This window comes from Nicotiana tabacum, chromosome 16, assembly GCF_000715075.1.
Source record: "Nicotiana tabacum cultivar K326 chromosome 16, ASM71507v2, whole genome shotgun sequence".
In the NCBI taxonomy this organism is placed as follows: Eukaryota; Viridiplantae; Streptophyta; class Magnoliopsida; order Solanales; family Solanaceae; genus Nicotiana; species Nicotiana tabacum.
In genome coordinates this window covers 78,692,441-78,712,244 of record NC_134095.1, presented here as the reverse complement: position 1 = coordinate 78,712,244, position 19,804 = coordinate 78,692,441, and the positions used below count along the sequence as shown (strand labels likewise).

Here is a 19,804-nt window from a genome sequence, read left to right as displayed (position 1 = left end):
TACCTATCAAATGAAATTGAATCAAAATCTGATAGTGAAATGCCTCATTTAACCAAGATGAACAATTGTTTGGGAGACAACACTGGTAAAGTACTTTCTCAGGACCACCAAATGGTCACTGATCAAAACAATCTATCACCAAGAGGAGTTAACAGTGGATCTACTATTTTGCCCAAAATGGGGTTAGAAAATATTCATCATAGGCCTAACTCTCCTGAATTCCAATGATTAACACTTTATCATGGAATATTAGGAGTGTTAGAACACAAAATGCTTTTGAAAGGCTCAAGACTCTTAAAAATGAATACAATATCACTTTCATTTCCTTGCAAGAACCTTTTGTCGAAGCAGAGAAGATGAACACTTATATGAGGCACCTGGGTATGCAAGGTTGCTATGCTAATCTCAATAACAAGATTTGGCTATTTTGGTCAAATGAGTTTGATATTGTTATTCTTGAAGACTCGGAACAAGTGACATGCAAAGCCTCACACATTGGCTCCTATAAGGTTTTTATATCTCGGTAGTATATGCTAAGTGCAGAACTACCCTAAGAAGAGACATGTGGAGTGAGCTGTGTAATATTTCTAATAGAATTATTGGTCCTTGGGCTATCATTGGAGATTTCAATATCATAGCTGATTCTAAAGAGAAGAGTGGTGGTTCTCATTATAGGATTAACAAAAGCTTTGACTTCCTGCAATGCTTATCAGAATGTAGGATGCAAGATGCAGGTTTTGTGGGGAATAAATTCACTTGGTGCAATAATAGAGGGGCCACCTGATACTATTTGGAAAAGGCTCGATAGAATGGTATTCAATTCTGAATGGTTTGACTTATATAATGGAACCATTGTTAATCGTTTAGCTAGTGCATGTTCTGATCATGTTCCTCTGTTAGCACAGTTTAAATCTACTTCTGGCCAGTTTGTGAGGTATTTTAAATTCCTCAATTTCTGGACTGATCATGAAGGATTCATGGAAGTCATTAACAATATTTGGGATGATGCATGCTTTGGTAATCCCATGTGGAATCTGCACCATAAGCTAAAGTTAACTGCCTCCAAACTTAGCACATGGTCCAGAGAAATATTTGGAGATATCCATGAAGAGCATAAAAGACTATGAGTTGATTAGGCTTGAAGGTTTAATGATCTCTGATAATGATGGAGCTGGAAGGTCCAATCTCAACAAAACTAGAGCGGACTATATAAAGTATCTTAAAATCCAAGATGCTATTCTTAGACAGAAAACAAGGGCGAAGTGGTTCACTGAAGGCGATTCTAACTCGGCTTAATTTCATAATGTCATTAAGGACAAGCGAAGGAGATTGAGCATCAACAAGATTCAGGATGAGAATTATCAATGGGTAGAAGGGACTAAAGAGGTATCTGAAGCCACTATTAGATACTTTCAGGGTATCTTCTGTGAAGATCCTGAAGTTAATAATTACTCCGACCTTCATGACATTGACCCCATGATCACAGAGGAGGTCAACAATGATTTTATTGCACTCCCGAATGAAGAGGAGATAAAGAATTGCGTCTTCTCCATGGATCCAGATAGTGCTCCTGGGCCTGATGGTTTTACTGCTAAATTTTTTCAAGTAGCCTGGACAAAAGTTGCACCTACCGTCACGATGGCATTGAAATCTATTTTCTGTGGGGCTAATCTTCCTAAGTGGTATACCCACACATGTATTGTTCTGTTACCCAAGGTTGCCTCACCTCAGCACTTTAGTGACATTAGACCCATTAGTCTATGCAATATTGTTAGCAAGATTTTTGCTAAACTTCTTAATGGCAGACTATCTAAAATACTGCCTAACATCATTAGTGGGAACCAAAGTGGCTTTGTTAAAGGGAGATCTTCAACTGAGAACATACTCCTTGCCCAAGAAATCATCTGAGATATTGACAAGCCTAATCGATACGGTAATGTGGTGCTCAAACTTGATATGGCCAAAGACTATGATAGAGTTTCATGGCCATACTTATGCAATCTGATGAGAAGAATGGGGTTTAATGAAGTATGGATAGATATCATATTCATACATGTCTCTAGTAATTGGTATTCCTTACTTGTTAATGGTAATAGACAAGGCTTCTTTTAGTCCAAGAGAGGACTTAGGCAAGGAGATCCCATTTCCCCCTCCCTTTTTATAATTTGTGCTGAATTTCTTTCAAGAAAATTACAAAAGGTCGCTATTCATAATGAGTTCATTGGATTCAGTATGAATAAGAGGGGACCTCAAATTAATCACTTAACTTTTGCTGATGATATTATTCTTTTTTCCAATGGATGCAGGAAATCATTGGAGTTACTAATGGAAGCCCTGGCAACATATGAAAAAGTTTCAGGACAATTGGTGAATAAGCAAGAATCTTGTGTTGTTTTGGCACCAATTCATCTTTAGATTCAGTTAAGAGAATTAAGGAGATTACTGGAATGGAGCATAAGGAGTTCCCTATAAAATATCTTGGTTGCCCCTTGTATGTTGGTAGGAAAAAAAATAGCCATCTTATCTGAGTTGGTCACTAAAATATTGCAGAAAATTTCAGGTTGGCATGCCAAATTTTTATCCACTGATGGCAGAGCTATTCTGATCAGACATGTTTTGTTAGCCCTTCCAGTCCATCTTCTAGCAGCCATTCACCCTCCTAAAGGAGTCTTGAACCAAATAGAAAGAATGTTGGCCAGGTTCTTCTGGGGAAATTCAGAAGAGAAGAAAAGATTTCATTGGGCTTCATGGGACAAGCTTTGCATGCCATACGCTGAAGGAGGAGATAATTTTAGGAAGTTGCAGGTGTAACGCATTCACAGTAAAGCAATGGTGGAATTTAAGGACTAGTGACTCTCTGTGGAAGAATTTCCTAATGGTCAAATATTGTCAGAGGTCACACCCTTTAATTAAGCAATGGTATTCTGGGAACTCACATTCCTTGAATGCTATGTGCAAGATTAAGAGGGAAGTAGATATGCACATATTATGGAAGATTGGCAAAGGAGACATTGCATTTTGGTTTGATAATTGGACCAACTTAGGTCCATTGTGTAATTTTCTTCCAGAAGGTAGAAATCCGAGGAACATTATGCTCTCTGATGTTATAGTTAATGATCAGTCGTGGTGGGGTGGTTGGGATTGTCTATTACCTGACCATGTTATGAGTACAATTGAAGCTATGCAGATTAGGTTGAGGCCATCGGTTCAAGATACTCTTGTGTGGACTGTCAATGAGAAAGGAGTATTCTCCGTAGCCTCAACTTGGAATATATTCAGGAAAGTAAAAAGACAATCTTGGATTGATTCCAAGACATGGCAAAAACAGGTGCCCTTCAAGATGTGTTTTACTGTCTGGAGAGCATTGAGAGATAGATTGCCGACTGACGCTAGGGTTCTTAGGATGGGACTCTCTAGCACTTCTCGGTGTTGTTGTTGCATAAATCCTGTAAATAAAACTATAGATCGTCTTTTTGTTCGGGATCCTTTGCACAGAATATATCGAGGATTATGTGTGGTGCTAAGGGAATTCCCTTTACAAGGGTGTCTTTTCGAATGTTACTAGTCAATTGGTGGAAAACAAAGACAAAGAATCCCGTTGAAGCATACTTGATAAACTGTTTACCAATCGTCACAGCATGGAAAATTTGGAAAGCTAGATGTGGAGTTAAATATGGCTCTGAAAGACTCAATGTGAGGAGGACCACGTCCCTTATTTGTTTCTCCATTTTACAGATAATTAACAGCCAGTTCCCAAAATTCAATACCAAACCTATTTGGAGCAGTATATGCCATCTATTCAACATTAATATTGGATTCAAGAAGACCATCATTACCAAGTGGAACAAACCTCCAGCATTTTTTGTGAAATTAAACTCAGATGGAAGCTGTAAGAATGGTTTATGTGGAGGAGGAGGAGTTATAAGGGACAATTTGGGATGCTTGATTGTTGCGTTCACTATTATTTAAGCCCTGGAACTACCAATTGGGCAAAAGCACAGTCAGTGTTGTTTGGCATTAAATGGTGTATTAACAATGGTTTACATTGTATCTTGGTAGAGACTGATTCAAAACTATTGGTGGATTGCCTTAATGGAACAATTGTGTCCCGTGGAGGATTTCAGATGATATTAGTGAGCTTAGAAGTATAAGGGAACAAAGAGTTTTTAATTTGAATCACTGCTTCAGAGAAAACAACCAAGTTGCGGATAAATTAGCTTCTTTAAGCCATGAGTCTTTACAAAATCAACTGTTCCATAATTTTGATGAACTACCAAGGTAGGTCAGGGGCATAATGAACATGGACAAGTGGAGCTTATCTGCTTTTCGAATTGTTGATAAAAGAAGAACATATATTACCTTTGAGCCACCATGAGTTTTAGATTCATGAATAGAATGTTATTTTTATTTTTATTGGTATGTTTTTGTTAGGGTTGGAAACTTTGTTTGATAACTCGTACAAACTAAAGTATCCAATACCCATGAGTTTTCTTCTACTCAGCTCTCACAACATTGCAAGTTCTATCTTCATGTCAGATAAGGGTGTTTGTGGATTATACACTCCACCCTCAAACCAATGTACTCTATTTGGATGGATGAATAAGAAATGCCAGTTATTCCAAAAAAAAAAAAAAAAAGTTCCAAAACTTGGGGAGGGGGGGGGCATATTGAGAATGGTTAATGTAATATTTATGTGCATATCAGTTGCGTAGACTTAGTTGTGTAGTTAATTAGTCAATATTGGTCAATGCAGTTGAATCAGTGAGAGTGACAGTTTTGTAATTAGGATATTTTTCTATTTTTTTGATATAGCTTTTATATATATATATATATATATATATATATATATATATATATATATATATATATATATATATATATATATATAGAGAGAGAGAGAGAGAGAGAGAGAGAGAGAGAGAGAGAGAGAGAGAGATCATCTAGAACCTTCTCTCACAAGCTCAGCTGGGTTCATCAATGGAGACACTTCGATGGTTCTGATCTAAATACATCAACTTGAAATTAACTTTTAGTACTTCACTACCGATCTGAATGCTTCATATATTTTGAAACCAAAAAAACCTGGATGCTTCCATAATACTAATAGTAGATATTAAGCTTAGAAGTCACCTTTCAAGTCAGCAAACTCTGAGATTTCAAAGAGGAAAAATAAAAAACTAACTCCAATATTAGTTTAATCTCCTGAAAAGTTGCACCATTATATGCTGAGATTTATTGCTCAATGGTGCCATATAGTGGGAATCAAAGAGAGAGGTTATGGCAGAGTATTTTTGGAATTGAAAATGAGAGAATGTGGAATAAGGATAAGTCATTGGGTATTACAAGTTTGTTAACAGCTTGTTTGGATGATTGTTAGCCACTGTATCGTATCGTATTATTACTTTAAATACAATGTCTGTTTTGATTGTTATTTAAATTTTATTATATCGTATCGTTAAATCCGTCGTTATGTAACGACGAAATGTGTCACTTTATGTAATGATCGATTTGGTGTGGTCGCGTCGTTACCTTGTCTTTTTCTCTCAATCTCACCCTTATTATTATTAAATTATTTTATTTTATCATTTACCTTACCTTTTTATATAGTAGTTTTACCATATATCATAATTTTTTTTAATAATATTGCAAGTTTATTCTTTATATTGCTGGTGCATGATATCATGAAACGATGACAAACGACACAATCTATCCAAACATTGTATTTATCAAACGATACAATACAGTACGATACGATACATTATGAAACGATGCGTAACAACCATCCAAACAAGGTGTAAATAAGAAGTTAATATAGGCCTTCCAATGTCATGCATTTTTTAATTTTAACTAATTAGGAACTCCAATACATGTACCATACTGAAATAAAAAGCCAAGTTACTAGAGGTCGGGTGAACCTAGCAGTAAAACAACGTATTATCCCACGAAACTTAAATTGACCTTTTTTTTTTCCTTTTGTTTACTCTATGTTGTTTTTTCCCCTTCAACATTTTCTATTGATCATGTAACTTTCCTTTTTTTTCCTCCAAAAGACGATACTTAATCTTGAGTTAAACAAAGCAAGAGTATATTTTCAGCTTTTCTTCCACTAAAATTTGTCAAAAGATCCGCTTAAATTTCATTCAAAAGCAGAAGTATCTAAACCTTTTTTTTTTATAATCTTTTTCTTAATGATGAGTAAAGCGGTCACGTTAAGATGCCTAATAAAACGTATCCATTTCAAGTAAGAACAGTTAGTATATTATGCTGAAAAAGCAAAAGAGATGCCATATATATATGTCCTCTCTTTTCCACTGCCACTTCTATATATCCTCTCGTTTATAATTTCCACTCAATCTATATATACCCTTCAAGATTTCTTTTCTCTTTTAAATCTTAATGTTTCCAACATGGCGGGGCAAGGTGGGGAGTGGAATAAGTATTCTGGTTTTGAATGATGATGAAAGGGCAAAAATGAAAAGAAAAGAAAAGAAAAAAAACAGAAGGAAAAAGGAGGGAACATTGAGCTGAAAGATGAATAGAGTTAATGTTATTCTTTTTCCATTGTTATTTAATAATACAGAGATCATCAATTAATCCCCAATTCTTGCCTAATAACATTACTAAAGAGTTTAAAAGGAGCTAAAGAATAATTCAAGACGCAATACTACTAAATGAATCTATACACTTAAATAAACTATTTCTGAAAAATATTTAGCATGCTTGTCGCATTTGAGTCGGGTATCAAAATAGTTATGGTTCGCTTAAAGAAGAATATGTTCACCAGGTGAGGGGTGGGTGGAGCTAGAAAATAAGTTACGGGTTCAATCGAGCATAGTAATTTTAGTCTAAACTTTGTATTTCTATTAAAAAATATATTAAATATTTACAAAAATTAAATTTATAACCCATAAAGTTTAAATGTTGATTCCACGTGTGGTCACGGCCATCTACTTTTGTATTGTGACGCTAACACTGCTGCAAAAGAAGCCAGCAAAAGAAAGTTATTTTCTATATATATATCACATGTAATCAAGATTGGCTGCACCTTTTGCTTTTTGTTTTAGGTTGTTTCCACCTTTTGTGCTCGAGAGGAAATTAAGCTTCTCTGCCATGGAAGTAATCCATGCTCTCCACACCGCCTTTTGGCATTTTAGGTAGGACTTTCATTTTCTTGTATTTTTCTTTGTTTAATTTCTTGAATGTTGTCCATGATAGCTATCATTAGGTTTTTAATTTATACATCCTTTCTTCTTGGGGCAGGAATTTTAAATAGTTTGTTACTCCTCTTGGCGCCTATGTAAGCCTTCTTGAATTTCCACTTTTACTGTGTGTGTTTGTGGTTTTTTTTTTCTTTCTCTCTCGCTCTTTTTCCCGTTACTGATTTTGGTGCTTTGTGATAATTTATTTACTAATTTTTGATGATGGTATAGGATTACCTTTCAGAGGGTAATTAGAAAGAGATCAACAGAAAAAATTTCAGGCATACCATATGTTATTAGTCTGTTCAACTGCTTGTTCTCAATGTGGTATGTTCTTTAACATTCATTTTATACATTGTTCAACTTCACTTGAAAAATGGTTAACCTGACCTTTCAAAACGGAACAGGATATAATACACATATTTTAGGGAGATCGAAAGTATTAGTTTCTTTAATTCATTAATTAAACTAATGAGCTTAAATTCTCTTCTCTGTGTTAAAGATAATTAAATAATTAAGTCATTTAAAAAGTAATTGCAAGTAATTCTATCTAATAGCATTAATTGGTAACCCTAATAGGTATAGTCTGCCATTTGTTTCGCCAAACAATATGCTGGTTACAATTATCGGTGCCAGTGGTACAAGCATTCAGGCAACCTACGTGTTGATTTTCCTCATATTTGCCCCAAGCTGGAAAGAGAAGGCTAAGATCTCTGGGATTCTATTTCTTCTTTTTCTTATCTTCTCAACTGTGGCCTTAGTTTCCATATTTGCACTCCACGGCTATAAAAGGATGCTTTTTTGCGGCTTAGTTTCTGCAATTGTGGGTATCTCTATGTATGGTTCTCCTCTCACTATAATGGTATGTTCTTCAATTTGTTTTTTTTTTTTTGCAAAAGATAATGGTTTTGCTAATTAATGTGTCGTAGCAAAATACAGAGCGGTCTTAGTCAGGGGAGAGCTAGAGTGACGGGCGTTGGTTCGGCCGAATCCAATAGTTTTGATTCGAATCTTGTTTTTGTCTTCAAAATCAATTGGATATGTATAAATTATTAATTTAGAACCCAATAACTTAAACTGATTATAATTCCGATCACATAAGCTTTAAATCCTGGCTCTGCCTCTGATTTTACTCTCCATGACTGTTTGCCTATACAGCTGCGGAGACAGACCTTTTAGCTTTTATTAACATGACTTTAACTCGGTGGTGACCAACCTAAATGGCTAAACCACTAGCAAATTCCTCCCAATTAAAAACCACCTTTACAAAAAACATATTCCATGATGTCCTAATTAAATTAAGTATCGTATTCATATTGTGAAAACCTTTTTGTTAAATAATTTCGTATCTTACATCCTCTCTCTCCTAATTAAAGGAGAGAAACTAAGACTGAACTATATGTCTAATTCAAATTTTACCGTTTGATGTGGTTTCTGTTTTTATATTTTTCCTCCATTGTTAGAGGTTGGTGATCAAGACTAAAAGCGTGGAGTACATGCCATTATTCTTGTCAATATTTGCTTTCACGTGCAGTATCACATGGTTAGTCTACGGATTGCTTGGAGCGGACCCTTTTATTTATGTAAGTAGGTTTAATTTGTGAAACATTCCATAAAATTCTCAATAAATTAGTCTTGGACCAGATTTCTAGATTCTAAAATGGTTATTTACTTGAATCTTGATATCTTTCCTTTTCCTCCTATTTTTTCTATATACATATATATTAAGCTATGTATTCAAAACATTTCTTCCTATCTATCTGTTCTTCTATTTCTGCGTGATCTTCTCAATCCATTCTCTTTCTTGAATACTTGTCTTGCTCTTCAAATAGGCGATCTTCCTCATTCTGCATTCTTACTTTATCTGTCTTACAATGTATGCAGTTGTAGGTAGTTTGAAATCCCATACAACAGTATTTCTTGCTTTCCATATCCAGTACACCAAGGCAGCCAATATAGCAGTGGCAACTTCCCTGCATCTTCTCCCTTTAAGTAGTCTGGTTACTCTTCTCCAGATCCCTGTTATCTCTGTATTTTGTATGCCTATGTTCATCCACTGTAACACCTCCCTTAAGCCTTACTGTGAATATACACATTCAAAGAATAAATGTTTGGTGGTTTCCTCTTCTGTTCCACATATTGGGCATCTATCTTCTTGACTAATGCTCATGTTGTACAATCTGGACTTTGTCAGCAGCCTTTGATGCATAGTGATCCAACAAATAAAGCTGTGCTTGGGTAGGTTCATGTTATTCCATACCCATCTTCTCCATGTCCAACTCTCCTTTTCCCCCATTCTCTATGTGTATCTTCCCTTTATTGTGTACTTTCCATTGGCATTGCTCCATAAGTTCTGATTATAGCCTGGAGCAAATATTTCCTTGATTCTACATATTTTCTTCCAATACCAGCTAACATCAGTGGGGCATTTGTACTGCCCTAATCCTTCTCCTTTAAGTAGATAGTGTTGATCCATTTCACCCATAGGTTATCAGCTTTTTGGGTAATATTCCATACATATTTTGCAACAGCAGCTTCATTCTATTTTATTATATCTGTTATCCTCAAACCTCCTTCATGTTTTGCCTTGCACACTAGATCTCATGCCACTAGGGGTGGTTTATGTGTGACAGGTTTCCCATCCCAGATGAAATTTCTACACATAGCAGTTATCCCTTTCAGCACCTGCTTTGGGAGTAAAAATATGGTTGACCAGTAGCTGTGAATGTGAAGTAGTACTGAATTCACTAGTTGCACCCTTCCTGCATAAGACAAATGTCTTGTACTCCACCCTTTGATTCTAGTTGCTATCTTATCTATAAGTATTTCACAATCCATTTTAGATAGTCTCTTAGCTGATATAGGCAAACCAAGGTACCTGAATGGCAGATTTCCTTTCTGATATCCTGTCATGTCTATCAAATCCTTCTGGTGCTGGTTTTGCATATTGACACTGAAGATGTTTGACTTGTTTGCATTTGTAGTTAGGCTTGAAGTTTCTGAGAATGTTTTCAAGCCCCTCAATAGTAGTAGCACTGATTGAAAGGTTCCTTTACTGAATAGTAGCACATCATCTGCAAAGCATAAATGATTCAACTTCAAGTGTTTGCATTTAGTGTGATATTCAAATCCCACCTGCTCTGTAACTATGTTCATTATCCTTGTGAAATATTCCATGAAAATGGCAAAGATCAGTGGGGATATGGGGTCCCCTTGTCTAAGTCCTCTTTCCCCTTTTATGTTCCCATACAAACCTCCATTGATTGCAATTGCATACTGCATTGTAGTGATGCATGTCATAGTCCATTTGATAAATTGCTGAGGGAATTCCAGTGCATGCAACATTTCAGTTACAAACTCCCATTCTACTGTGTCGTAAGCATTCCTCAAGTCTATTTTTATCAGGCAGCTACTTGTGATTTATTTCCTATTATACAGTCTTACCAAGTCTTGACATATTAGTATGTTCTGAGCTATGGTTCTTCCAGCCACAAAGGCACTTTGATTGAGGGATATGATATATGGCAGGACTTTCTTCAACCTGTTTGCTAACATCTTGGATATTACCTTATAGATTGTATTGCAGCAAACTATAGGTATGTAGTCTGTTACTGTGTCTGCATGATCTGATTTTGGTACTAGAGTCAACACAGTGCTATTCCATGCCCTCAATAATTTCCCTGTTTTAAAAAACTCCATTATTCCTGCTTCAAGATCCTCTTTAACTATTTCCCAGCAATCCTTGAAAAACTAGCTTCCATAGCCATCTGGTCCAGGTGCTTTATCTCCATCTATCTCCCATAAAGCTTGTTTCATTTCATCTGTTGTAAACTCCTCAACCAACATACATCTTTGTTCCTTTGAGACTACAGGTCCTTTTTTAATAGTAACATTTCATACCCTTCTTCTATTCTCAGTTTTAGTGCCAAGTAGAGTAGAGTAATATTTCACAAAAGCATCAGTAATCCCCTCTATATCATTTCTTGTTCTCCCTTCAGTGTCTTTTATAGTGAAAATTCTGTTAGCATTTCTTCTAGCTTTTAGCATGCTATGAAAAAACTTTGTGTTCATATCCCCTGAGTTCAGCCAATGCATTTTACACTTCTGCTTTAGGTACCGGTTCCGCGTCAGATTCCAGTATGAATATTGTTTAGCTAGCCTTGCCTCTTCTTCAATCAACCTTATGTTTAAAGGATCTTTCTGTAGTTTCTTTTGGCACTCCTCTAGCTCTGTTTTTGCCTGCACATCTTTCCCTTCTACATCACCAAATTGAGTTCTTCTTATTCCTTGCAGAGTGGCTTTCAGTCCATTCAGCTTCCCCACCAATCTATACTACTTAGTACCTGTAATCCCCTTATTCCAACTATATTCCACTTGTTGTTTGAAGTCAGTGGCTTGACTCCATATGTTGAAATATCTGAATCTGTACTATCCACTTTGAGGTCCTTGATCCCAGTTAATCAGAGCTGGACAATGGTCCATGAGTCCTTCATTTCCAAAGTGAACTTCTGATCCTGGCAATCTCATCACCCAATCTCCATTAACTAGCACCCTATCAATCCTACTGTAGACTCTACTATTGTCTCCATGTTTATTGTTCCATGTGAAAAAAGATCCAGATGATTTAAGTTCTTGTAGTGACCATCTCCCTACACACTCTTTGAATTCTTTTATTTTTGAAACTGTGATTGGACTCCCCACCCTTTTATCTATATTCAATACACAGTTGAAATCTCCTATAACTGCCCATGATTTTTTTAGTGACACCATGAATTTTCTCCAACTCTTGCCATAATTGTCTTCTTAAAGCTTGGTCATTAAACCCACACACAAATGTTATCTGAAACTTGTGTTGAGTCCTTCTATGTTCTACCTCACAATGCATCATTTGTGCTGATACATCAGTGATATTTATAGAGAATATATTTGGTTTCCAAAGCACCCATATTCTTCCACTTGGATGATGAGCTAGATTGTGACTAAAAGACCATGCATTACAAAGATTAAGAGAAGCTAAAGATGTTTTCTGCCTCTTAATCTTTGTCTCCAGGAATCCAAATAGGCCTACCTTAGTATTGTGTAAGAACAGATTCATTTCTTTCTGCTTGTACTGCCTGTTTAGACCCCTCACATTCTAAAATCCCAATTTATCCATTGTGGAGGGGGTTTGTACCTCCCCTCCCTGTTCCTGGACCCATCTCTATTTTCCTTTGTACTCCCCTCTGGTAGCTTACTGTTGAACTGCCTTTTCCTTGTTGAGTACCTTCTCCTTGTGTAATTCCTTTAGCTTTATTTCTCCTGTCTGTTATTGTTTTCTCTCTAGCACTCTCCTCTGCAATTTGCTCTTCCCGCTGATCCTCCAGTGTTGAGAAAGAGTTACTCACTGGCATGATAATCTGCTTCTGTAAAGCTTTCCCTTGTACATTCTTCGGCTTTTGTTCCATGCTTTCCCATGCTATGGTTGGCTTTTCTTTTTGCTCATTCCTCTCCACTGGCTTCCACTCTTTTCTTACTTGTTTTGCTTGTGGTTTTTGTACTCTTCTGCATTGCTGGTCTGTGTGCCTAAACAATTTGCATTGTTGACACATTGTAGGCTTCCATTCATACTATATTTTCTGTTCGATTATTTGACCCAATTCATTTTCAAACATTACTGAATCTGGATATGCTTTGTTAAAAGGAACCTCCACCATCACCCTTGCATACATGAGTTTCTTCTTTCTCGTTGTTGTTGTATCAGCCTTCACGGGTTTCCCCACCAGCCCAGCTATTTTTGCTAGAGCTGCTTGCCCCCAGTACTTTAGATCTAGGCCCACTAGTCGAATCCATATAGGCACCTGCTCCACTGTTACATTCATTATCTCCATTCCTGGTTTTCATGGCTTAATTATCCCTGGTTTTCGATCAAATATCTGCACTCCCCCTTCAATTGCCTTTGTACGCCCTTCATTACTGTGAAATCTGACCATGAATACTCTTTTATTAATTTGAGCTACCTTATCAATTCCCAAATCCTTCCATATACGATTGAAATACCCCTCCACCACTGTTAAAGGCGGATTTGACTCCAGCACAAAGCATACAACCGCAGTTTGCCAGTATTCTATTTCCTCTTTTACATCTTCCATCGTTATTTTGACATTAGCATTAGAATTCACTCCTTCTAGGTCAAATCCCTAAGTTACTGGTGTATTTCCAACTATTTTACTCCAGGATGTCAAATTTGAAGCTAGGGCTTGAGATTTACCTATTAGTTCCTCCTTTTTTTCCACTTTGTCCGCCCATGATTGCTTCCCGCTAGACTGTGCTTGATTGCTATTGTCATGCTGCTTAGTTGCTTGCGTAATTGATTGCGTAGCTATCGGTGTTGCCATTGGCGTTTCCTTTGATGGCCCCGCCATAGGTGTCTGCTGCAGTTCTAACGGAATTACTCCTTGTAACACATTAATGCTTCTAGTTTTCTTTGCATCTTCAGTTTGTGGAATTGCTCTCATGCCAAAATTTCTCTGCTGATTTACCGTTCCTAATTGCCCTCTCCCTCTAGTTCGTTGCTTCTTCGCCATTTCAGCCTTAGCTGAGAGAAGCTTCTTGTTTCAGAGAGTTATTAGCAAGAGAATTATTACCTAGGAAATTAAATTGATAATTTAAATTCGCGTTGAAAGAAAAAGTTGATACTACTTAACTCAATTCATTTTTTTTTATTAGATATGTTATGTTAAGAAGTTTTCTTAATCTGACGACATTATATATTGTTGTCTTAGGTACCAAACGTGGTCGGAGCTTTGTTGGGATTAGTGCAACTAATTTTATATGCAGTTTATCGTGATATTAAACGGGAAGTGAAGAAAGAAGCAGTAGATGAATCAGTAAAGATGGAGCTTGAAAATCCCAATGAAGAAAAGATAGCTGACACACAAATCCCAATGCAGTTTTTCTCTCATCATAATGGACAAATCCTAAATTAATAATTATCTACATATGTAACTTAATTTTCACTTAACTCCACTTGCCAAAACAATTATCAGTTGTCCCTTGAATTCCTAAGGACAAATGTAGTAACCTACACTCGTATGAAAATCGTTATTCTATTTTGAACCTTAGAGTTTTTTGAGTTGCTAGTTTTTTTTTTTCTTCCCTTTAATTAGGAGGATCTATAGTGTTTCCACACTTCCCCTCCACGGTGACTCGAACCCAGGACCTATCGGTCGTAGGTGGAGGTGCTTTTACCAACTGAGCAAGCCTCTCTTGTCTTGTAAGTCCATTTGAGTTGCTAGTTGATTTGATAGTACTCTTTTTATCCGTTGTTATGTAAGTCCATTTGAGTTGGCACAAAACTCAAACAATTTGACCTTTTGATAACTCAATTTGTCTGTGGTGCTATCTGATTGGACACCGAGTTTTAGGAAAGAAAGAAAGAAAGATTTTTATTATGGTCTAAAACAAGTTATAGAGATTTATGTAGTTATAAATCGTCTTATTAAGGAAAGCTAATAGTAAAGTCTATACCATGAATTGAGGATAGATTACTCACACTTAACTGAAACAAGGGATTTCAAACAATAATTTGATCATTTATACTTAAGAACATTCAAGCACTTTCTTATTAAATTATTTTCTTATTAAGCGTTTTCTTGTCAAGCCCTTGACTTAGGAAATTATAAACTCAACTTATCTAAATCGACTGTCAAGAAATCTACCAATGAATTCATGTAATCCAACCCTTCAAGAATCTATAACAAGGGTCCGGGTTAGAACCATTAGCTAAGAACTCTACCAACTAATTCATGTGATCCAACCCTTCAAGGATCTATACAAGGGGTTAGAACCATTAGCTCAACTATTAACTTCTACCCAACATCATAACTAGGTTTTTACCCATAAACTCTGTCGTTTCAATCACTCAATACGCTATAAAGTTTCTAATCTTGATGGTAGAGAGCAAAGCGATTACTTTAGAAGTTGCTCCTTGAAACCCTATGTCTTGAGCCTTGAATAGTCCTTTGAATTCTTGTTGAAAATATAAGATTTTAGAATTTCTAGGTGTTAAACAATGCTTATGTAGAGTTTCTAACTTGAATTTATGATAGAAATTTTACCTTGGGTGGATTGGAGAAGCCCTAGATCGTTCTTATTCTCAAACACCTTTTTCAAAATGTTGTAGAAATAATTAGGATTTTTTCTCTTTGAAGTACCCTTTTAATTGGCATTTTAAAGTCACACAGGCCAAAATTTGGCCTACCGCGTTACCCTGGGCATCGCCAGGGCGTGATCTTCAGAGACTCGATTTTCTGAACTTTTGGCACAATTTTGGCTTGTGCATCGCCTGGGACTCTGCATCAAGGTATTTTTTTTTCCGCAATCAGATTCCTGCTCTGCTGCCTTTGAGTTAAAATGTCACATCTTCTTGCAGTAGTATCATAATGATAAAAGTTTTTGAAGTTCTAGATGCAAAACTCAGAGTGCTTTCTTTTGGATTTTGGTATATGGCTGATAGCTCAATTCATTATGAATTGATAGTTATGATCATTTGAACTTTAGGCATGTGCGACTAAAGTCATTTTCATCACTTAAAACAATTTCAAGTCACTCTAAACTACCTCTCCCCTCTATTTAAACACCCCTACGACCTTTGGAACATAAAATTTAGGTATCACCTTCACAACTTTTCAAATTAGTTATAGGATTTTACGGGGCCTTACATATACTTTGTTGAAGAAAAATAGTCGTTAAACTTTATAAAGTTGATTTCAACTTTCCAGACAAACAAAGGAATACTTTTTGGTTTTGAATGATAATAAAAGGGCCAAATGAAAACAAAACAACTAGAAGGAAAAATATATGAAGGAACATTGGGCTGAAAGTGAATAGAATTAATGTTATTCTTTTGCCATTGTTATTTATTAATAATACGGCAGCACCATGAGGAGATAAAGGAATAGAGTAACCATTTCTCACTCGGTAAGATGGTGGTAAGATGGAGGTCATCAACCAATCCCCAATTCTTGCCTATAGACAACATTACTAAAGGGTTGTCAAGGTGATAAAGAAAATATAGTCTCAATACTACTAAATGAATCTATAAACTTAAATAAATTACTTCTGAAAAATGTTTAGCATGCTTGTTGCATTTGAGTTGGGTACAAGAATATGTTAATTAGGTGAGGGTGGGATGGACCAAGAAGGTAAGTTATGGGTTCGGTCGAATATAGTAGCTTTAGTTTAAACTTTACATTTAGATTAAAAAATCTATTAAATATATAAAAAATCAAATTAAGAACGCGGTTACTAGCACCTAATATTTCTATTCTAGAATTTAGAATCTATAAAGTTCAAATACCGATTCCACTACCATCTACTTTTGTATTGTGACGCTAACATTACTGCAAAACAAGCCAGCAAAAGGAAATTATTTTCTATATATATCACATGTGATCATGATTGGCTGCACCTTTTGCTTCTGGTTTCAAGTTGTTTCCACCTTTTGTGCTCGAGAGGAAATTAAAGCTTCTTTGCCATGGGAGTAATTCATATTCTCCACACCGCCTTTGGGATTTTTGGTGGGGCTTTCATTGTATTTTTCTTCCTTTAAATATCTATTATAGCTATAATAAGGGTTTTCTCCTTTCTTAATTCTTGGGGCAGGAATTTTAAACACTCTGTTACTCCTCCTGGCGCCTAGGTAAGCCTTTTCGAATTTCCACCTTTATTGTGTGTGTTTCTGTGCGTTTTTTCCCGTTACTGATTCTGGTGCTTTGTTATAATTTATTGAATAACTTGTGATGGTATAGGATTACCTTCCAGAGGGTGATTAGAAAGAGATCAACTGAAAATTTTTCGGGCATACCATATGTTATTAGTCTGGTCAATTGCTTGTTCTCAATGTGGTATGTTCTCTACATGTTTTCTTTAATATTCACTTTATACATTAAGCAATTAGAGAGAGATAAATTCTGTAGTTAAATCGTAAGATCTGTTGCTAATCCTACTTAGTAACGAATTAGCGACGGATTAATTATTAAAATATTTTGTTAGCTACGAGCGATTTAGCAACGAAGTTCGTAACTAATTCCAATTTTTTTATAGTTGCATATATGGTGCAACTTCACTTGCAAGATGGTCAACCTGACCTTTCAAAACATAACAGGATATACATAATTTAGGGAGATAGAGAATTTTTAATTCCTTTGACTCATGAATTCATCATTAACTAAACTAATGAATTTGAGTTCTATGCATTATTGCGTAAATTATACACATAATTATGTCAATTAAAAGGTAATTGCATATAATTTTATCCCGTATCACTGATTGGTAACCTATAATTAATAACTAGTAGTACAAGTTAAATTAAATTGTGCATGGTATAAATTATTCATTACATAATCAGTGTATATCTTGGATCCTTAACTAATATTCAAGAGGTTCGTCTTCTTCTTTTATTATTATTATTATTATTATTATTATTATTATTATTATTATTATTATTATTATTATTATTATTATTATTATTATTATTATTATTATTATTATTATTATAAATTTAAGCAAGTAATTCTATCTAATAGCATTAATTGGTAACCCTAATAGGTATAGTCTGCCATTTGTTTCGCCAAACAATATGCTGGTTACAATTATCGCTGCCAGTGGTACAAGCATTCAACCGATCTATGTGTTGATTTTCCTCCCATTTGCCCCAAGCTGGAAAGAGAAGGCTAAGATCTCTGGGATTCTATTTCTTTTCTTTCTCATCTTCTCAACTGTGGCTTTAGTTTCCATATTTGCACTCCATGACCATAAAAGGAAGCTTTTTTGTGGCTTCATTTCTGGAATTGTGGGTATCTCTATGTATGGTTCTCCTCTCACTATATTGGTAAGTACTTTAATTTATTTTCTTATTTATGCAAAAGGAAAAAGTTATTTCTTAATTAATATGCGTCGAAGCAAAATACATGGCGGTCTAGCAAATTAGGAACTCCTTTTGTTAGATTAATATGGGATAATTAATGCTAGTATGGCTACGCATTATAACTTGCTATTAAAGCACAATTATTATTATCATATATATATATATATATATATATATGGCGTCATCTTTTAAATCATTTAATTTTAATCAAGCCTAGTTGTTGCGTTAACGTTATAGTACAATTTTAACATTAGAAAAGTACACACTTTATCTTTTTATTCTTTTAACTTAAATTTTGAAAATTTAAATTGTATGATCATAATATTCAGCCATGGGCATTTCAACCTTTTTGCTTTTAGTGACATGACTTTAACTCGGTGGTGAATGGTGATCAACCTAAACCACTAACAAATTCCTCCCAATCAAAATTACACAAAACATATTCCATGATGTTCTAATTAAATTAAATGTCATACTCATATATGTAAAAAAGAATTGTTCAATAGTTTCATATCTTATCTCTTTCCTTTCCTAAAAGAGAGAAAGTAACCCTGAACTGTATAGGTAATTCAAAGTTTACCCTTTGTCGCTGTTTCTCCTCCCTTGTTATATAGAGACAGGTGATCAAAACTAAAAGCGTGGAGTACATGCCATTATTCTTGTCAATATTTCACTTGCGGTGTCACATGGTTAGTCTACCGATTGCTTGGAGTGGACCCTTTTATTTATGTAAGTAGGTTTTAATTTGTGAAATATTCCATAAAATTCTCAATAAATTAGTCTTGGACCAGATTTCTAGATACTAAAAATGATTATTTACTTGAATCTTGATGTCTATCAAATAGCAAGAGAATTATTACATAGGAAATTAAACTGATATTTTAAATTCGCGTTGGAAAAAAAGTTGATACTAGTTAACTCAATTAAAAATATTTTTTTAGATATTTTCGTTAAGAAGTTTTCTTAATCTCACGACATTATATATTGTTTTCTTAGGTACCAAACATGATCGGAGCATTGTTAGGATTAGTGCAACTAATTTTATATGCAGTTTATCGTGATAATAAACGGGGAGTTAAGAAAGAAGCAACAGATGTATCAGTAGATATGGAGCTTGGAAATACCAATGAAGAAAAACTCGCTAACACACCAAGTCAGAATGCAACCATACCTTAATTTTCCTCAATTTTTCTCTCAACATAAGGGGAAAATTCTAAATTAATAATTACCTACATGCGTAACTTTATTTTCACTGAATTCCACCTTGACAAAATAATCATCGATTCGTCCCCTGAATTTCGAACTCCTAAAATAAATCATTATTCTATTTTGAACCTTAGACTTGTTTGAGTTGCTAGTTGATTTGATAGTACTCTCTTCATCACTCCATTTGAGTGATTTGCATTTCTCCTCTCAGTTTGTGGCGGTATTTGACCGGAAATCAAATTTTAAGAAAGAAAGAATTTTATTATTATTATCTATAACAAGTCACAGAGTTTCATGCGATTATAAATCTTCTCATTGATAAAAGTATATCACATAAGTTGAAACAAATAAATTATATCTTTATGACAGAACACTGTTAAAATAGATGTAAAAGGTTAATTCGTTGGAGAAACCATTACATGATTAGAGGGCGCTTAACTTCGTTCCGCCAATTCTTTAAGCTTGTCCATATGGAATAGAGATATCTTGTAGA

General features: G+C 35.2%; 1 protein-coding gene and 1 pseudogene across 3 annotated transcripts; both read left to right on the top strand.

The window, feature by feature from the left end:
• The first annotated feature begins 6,985 nt into the window (after nt 1-6,985).
• On the top strand, nt 6,986-14,302 carry LOC107815539 (bidirectional sugar transporter SWEET1a). Of its 3 annotated transcripts, XM_016641145.2 has the most exons (6): nt 6,997-7,154; nt 7,261-7,297; nt 7,431-7,526; nt 7,779-8,061; nt 8,663-8,782; nt 13,961-14,302. In XM_016641145.2, exons 1-6 carry the CDS (start codon nt 7,124-7,126, stop codon nt 14,162-14,164), a joined length of 771 nt encoding a protein of 256 aa, XP_016496631.1. In that variant the 5' UTR covers nt 6,997-7,123; the 3' UTR covers nt 14,165-14,302. The 3 variants fall into 3 exon arrangements, with proteins under 3 accessions (XP_016496633.1, XP_016496632.1, XP_016496631.1); XM_016641147.2 differs by lacking the exon at nt 8,663-8,782 and having other exon boundaries at nt 6,986-7,154; XM_016641146.2 differs by lacking the exon at nt 7,431-7,526 and having other exon boundaries at nt 6,990-7,154.
• Nucleotides 14,303-16,395: 2,093 nt separating this feature from the next.
• LOC107815537 (bidirectional sugar transporter SWEET1-like) lies at nt 16,396-19,592 on the top strand (annotated as a pseudogene).
• Nucleotides 19,593-19,804: the final 212 nt, after the last annotated feature.

Coding starts and splice junctions, on each gene's coding strand:
- LOC107815539 (XM_016641145.2), top strand. CDS start 7,124: ATGCTCTCCACACCGCCTTTTGGCATTTTAG. Junction 7,155..7,260: donor ACCGCCTTTTGGCATTTTAG/GTAGGACTTTCA, acceptor TTCTTGGGGCAG/GAATTTTAAATAGTTTGTTA. Junction 8,062..8,662: donor GTTCTCCTCTCACTATAATG/GTATGTTCTTCA, acceptor CTCCATTGTTAG/AGGTTGGTGATCAAGACTAA.